At 36.6% G+C, this 5,410-nt stretch overlaps 1 protein-coding gene across 1 annotated transcript; it reads right to left on the minus strand.

Annotated features, from left to right (window-relative positions):
- Positions 1 to 1,444: 1,444 nt before the first annotated feature.
- Positions 1,445 to 2,353, minus strand: LOC141902147 (uncharacterized). The gene has a single exon (XM_074789787.1). The coding sequence runs from the start codon at positions 2,351 to 2,353 to the stop codon at positions 1,445 to 1,447; it is 909 nt and encodes a 302-aa protein (XP_074645888.1).
- Positions 2,354 to 5,410: the final 3,057 nt, after the last annotated feature.

Genomic DNA, 5,410 nt, shown 5'->3' on the forward strand with positions numbered 1-5,410 from the left:
GCATTAAACGAAGGTTTAAAACAATTAGCTCATCGCCATTTCTTTCTTCAAACCACGCTACCCTTTAATTCCGTTTTTTCTAGTCTTCCCCCCAGAGGGCAGCACATCCTAGCTAAAATTGTTGCCAACATACCCTCCTCCTTAAGGGAACCTACCCCTTAACGAAATTACAATACAGGCACAATTTTCGATAGCCCATTTGAAAATTGCAAAATTGATTAACCAACAATAATCTATGAAAAATTAACACAAAATTTAACTAGAGATAAACACTAGAGGCTTATGGCCTTAATAAAACCCCATCTAAGATACATGCCAAATAAAACAAAAACAAAATCATCAACATACGTAGCTTACAGTATCCAACATCTCATACATCATAATTAAGTATTAAATGCTTCAAATAATCATAAGGATTATTAGCACAACTGCAGTTTAACAAATACAGCCAACTGAAAACATTTTAAAGTTTACACTTCTTAATCGTCACACTCTAGGGAAACCAGCTTATCGATAGGACGAGTTATAACGCGATTGCCCTTAGTTTTGACTAAAACGCTTCGAACTAGACCATCATTTCCTGGGAAGACCTGCATAACGCGCCCCAACGGCCAGAAATTCCTAGGAGTGGCATGATCGGCCACTAGGACTATGTCGCCTATACGCAAATTCCGTTTCGCATCGAACCCTTTATACCGGGCTTGCGCACGTAAAAGACTGGATTCTTTCACTTGATGATCCTTCGTCAGATCTCGCACGTCTCGAGAAAAGCTCTCGCTCTGAACGCTTTTCAGAATCAACGTTTCGGCATTCCTAAGCTCAGCCACGGTAATGTGCTTAGGTTTCGTACATGTAGTAGCATTTCGATCCAAACCTCGTCTACGGCTGATGACAGCTTCTTTGAGCGACTTAACGAACCTTTCGACCCAAGCAACGACGACTTTAACTTTATACCAGGTCGAGAATTTGTTTACGACTTCCATTATAACCGACGGAGTCGCACGTTGCTCGGCAATCTGTCCGAACGATTTAAGCCCAGAATTTTTCAGCTCGGGATCGTCGACCAAAAACGCGAGATCCGGAGATACGTTCGGCCATTTCGGCTTTTATCCTTTCGAAGAAACTCCGGTCCAAATAACCAATTCGACGTGCAGGTCATCTGGTGAGCAGGAAACCCCCTGGAAACGTCATAAGCAGGGTTAGACTTGCCATCGATAAATTGCCACTGCGATGGACTCGACGCGTCGTGGATTACCGCCAACTTATTAGAAACGAATGTCTTGAATCTTTTATCGCGATTCCTGATATATTTAATGACGGTAGTAAAAACGGAATCATCGACCGGTAATTCTAAATCATTCTTTATCGCTTTATCGATATTCACGGACACCACGGCAGCAGACAATTCGAGTCTGGGTATCGATACAGTTTTCAATGGAGCCAGTCACGATTTACAAGTCATGAGCGCAGTGTGTATTTCGCCGAGTTCATTTTCGACCCTCATATAGGACACCGTGCCGTAACCAACTTCGGACGCATCGGAAAAATGATGAAGTTGTGTATTCACTACACGACCGAAACCAGGCGGAAATAAACAACGCGGTATCTTTATTTCCTCGAGCAACGAAATATCCTCCAACCACGCGTTCCATTTATCTACATAGACGAGTGGGATAGGGTCATCCCAATTGAGCCCTAGCTTACACAGCTCTTGGCCAATAATCTTTCCGGGAAGCATTATCGGCGCCACGAAACCAAGAGGATCGTATATCGAGCGAGTCACCGACAGCAGACCGCGGCGAGTTAACGGGCGAGGTTTCAGTTTGACTTTAAACGTGAAAACATCATTCTCCATATCCCATAAACATCCAAGCGCTCGCTCGCTGGGCAGATCATTTGAGCCTAGCTCTCTGAGACTAGCTGCTCTCTCCTCGGGTGGAATAGCCTCAAGTAACGCTCTGGAATTCGACGCAAATTTCGTGAGATTAAACCTGCCCTTTCGTAATAGAGTCTTTACGTTTTTCGCAGTTCTTATTGTGTCGTGTTCATCGTCTAATGATTTCAAGCAATCGTCGACGTAGAAGTCTTTCCTCACGGTATCAAACGTTGTCGTGTCAAAATCATCTTTATTGTCTTCGGCCGTTTTTTTTAACGCGTAATTACATACACATGGAGAAGAGATCGCACCGAAAATATGCACGTTCATGCGATACGGGACGGGTTCAATAGCCAGGTCTCCATCTTGCCACCGCAAGAACCTCATGGCGTCACGATCCCTGCTCGGCACTCTGACTTGGTGAAACATATTTTCAATGTCAGCCATAAATGCAAATCGGCCTTGACGGAAACGCATCAGGACCCCCACCAAAGCGTTGGTGAGGTCAGGACCCTGGATAAAGCACATCATTCAGTGACACATCCCTGTACTTAGCGGAACAATCATACACCACACGCAGTTTCCCAGGTTTCTGCGGATGGAAAACTGGATGATGCGGTAAGTACCAGATCGTCGAATCTGGAGATTCATCACTTAAACGATTCGGAACGACTTCGGCGAAACTACGTTCGACTAATTTATTAATATAGTAGTAATAGGGAATATCTTGTTTCAGATCAAAGGTCGAACGGTCGAGTTCATTAAAAACAAAACGTTAAAAGTAATTTAAAACTATAATATATTTTCATAACCGTGTGCATTTTATATTAAAACTAAATATTTATTCTAAGATATCAATAATTTAAAAAGCATATTGTATTAAATCAATTGGTCGCTCCACTTCGCTACCGCTCCGCTCCGCGACCAATTGATTTATTTACAATACACACATTCATATAATCAAATATATTCAAATAATAATAATAATTCTATTATTCAACTGAAATACACACGGTTATGAAAATATATTATAGTTTTAAATTACTTTTAATATTTGTTATTAATGAACTCGACCATTCAACCTTTGACCTGAAACAACATATTCCCTATTACTCTTAAAATATTCATATATATGAATAAAATATAAATGAATAACTTCTAAAATCAATTTTAATAAAAAATTTAGTATTAAAATGGAAGCAAATAAGTACTACTGCCCAACATGTAATATCAATATAGATAAATCCAAAAAAGCAAGACACAATAAAACTAAAACACATTTAGAGAATAAATTGAAACTAGAATATTTACAGTTATATTCAGAACAGTTAACAAAGGCAAAGAAATTTATTGAATTATGGAATAATGATCCAAATAATGAACAATACGTTGAGGAATTTGATATCAAGGATCCGATGTTTATACTAGAACATGATTCTATTTGAACCTATATACATTCCATGTACAGAGCTATGGAATAAATCTATAAATTCACAGCTGTTACAGCCGTTACTATGACGCCGAGACATTATGACTCATAATATTACAAACGTGCAGAGAAAATTCTAGAAAGGTGTGCTGGAACTCTGAATAGAGATGACATGTCATAATCAGAAACGTGTAGAATATTCTAGAAAGGCGCGCCGGAACCAGATGATGTGGCATAATCAACGGCGTGTTCATTCTAGAAATCGCCCCGGAAATGAACAGACGCTGTAACATTGTGCTCAGGATATTCTATCCCTCGAAACGAAATTAGGAGTTTATAGTTTACAATTATAAATCTAAATGTAAGTACTGTTTTTTGTAGTTATTAGGGCTATTAAATATGAAACCTTTATATATATTTAAGTGTATTTAGTATATCTTTTAGATAGCTAGAGTTGCCGCTAATATCTTTTAGATTAATAAAACGCCATACGCATCAAGAAGTGATAGAGAAACTCAAGATACTCTTTCTGACTGAGGAATCAACAGCAATGGGGATATCGAACCAATAGAAATTAGCACAAGAAACACAAGAATCGCCAAAAGATCGACGAAGAAACTATATAAGAATTTCAAAAACATTAAGACTCCAATGATTAAGTTTAACATTTGTTGTTGTTGTTAAATATTTACCAGCAATTGAAAAAATGTTTTTAATTATAGATTTTATATATAGAAATCAAATGATGTATTGGAAGAAACGGCCGAACAACTTGTATAATGTATTGTGTAAATCTGTTTGGTGAATTTTTATGTTCGGTCGTTTCTATTCAGAATGAATATATAATTAGGATTAGCGCATGCGCATTAAGCAAAAGCGCGCATGAATGCGCGGTTTGCCTAATGCGAACACGTTTAGATGTTTCATGTCGGTCGTTTCTATTTACATAATTATATATTCATTATGTAAATATAATTATGATTAACGCATGCGCATTGATCAAAAACGCTCCTATAAGAGCGGTTTTGCCTAGTGCACATGCGTTTGAATTTTCTATGTTCAGTTGTTTCTATTTTACAGAATGAATATATAATTATGATTAGCGCATGCGCATTGATCAAAAACGCTCCTATAAGAGAAGTTTGCCCAGTGGTATTATTTAGATATTTCATGTCGGTTGTTTCTATTATGATTAACGCATGCGCATTAAGCAAAAGCGCGCATGAATGCGCGGTTTGCTCAGTGGTATGATTTAGATATCAAGGAATCGAAACAACTTATCAAAAGCAGCGAGGAATGAAAAAGGATGACGTTGGTCGAAGAAATGGAAGAGGATTCTAAAATATTAACCAATTTAGTAAAAAATACGTATAATAAATGGAACCAGAACAACCACAAATTATCAATATTACAAATGACGCTGGTGTTATAAATATATATTACAAGAAGTGTTCTAAATGTGAATTAGATAAATTAGCTTTAACAGAATTTAGTAAGCGTAAGATTAGCAAAGATGGTTTTCAATATTGCTGTAAAACTTGTTTTAAACTATATACCAAACAATACCGAGAAGATAATATAGAACATTATAATTATTATATGGCAGAATATATGAGAGAAAGATATCAAACAGATCTTAATTTTAGATTGAAACAATGCTTAAGATCTAGATTAACACAATTATTCAACAAAGAAACACATTCAGAAACACTATCTAATTTATTGGGTTGTTCAGATGAATTTCTCAAATCATGGATTATATTTCAATTCGATGATAAAATGAATATAGATAATTATGGGGATTATTACCATATTGATCACGTGTTACCAATATCGAAATTTAACATGAATGATGAATACAATAAAAAAACTTATTTGGGGTTGGAAAAATTTAAGACCTCTTGAAAAGAAGGAAAACATAATTAAATCTAATAAACTAGATTTACAGTTATATTTAGAACAGTTAACAAAGGCAAAGAAATTGATTGATCAATGGAACAATGATCCAAATAATGAACAATACGTTGAGGAATTTGATATCAAGGATCCGAAATGACTTATCTGGACAGTTATAATTACTGCTCCTAATAGATAAACAAAAGTAG

Source organism: Tubulanus polymorphus, chromosome 3 (assembly GCF_964204645.1).
Source record: "Tubulanus polymorphus chromosome 3, tnTubPoly1.2, whole genome shotgun sequence".
Classification (NCBI taxonomy): Eukaryota; Metazoa; Nemertea; class Palaeonemertea; order Tubulaniformes; family Tubulanidae; genus Tubulanus; species Tubulanus polymorphus.

Excerpts from the sequence above, each read along its gene's own strand:
- LOC141902147 (XM_074789787.1), bottom strand. The coding sequence starts at position 2,353 with ATGCGTTTCCGTCAAGGCCGATTTGCATTTATGGCTGACATTGAAAAT.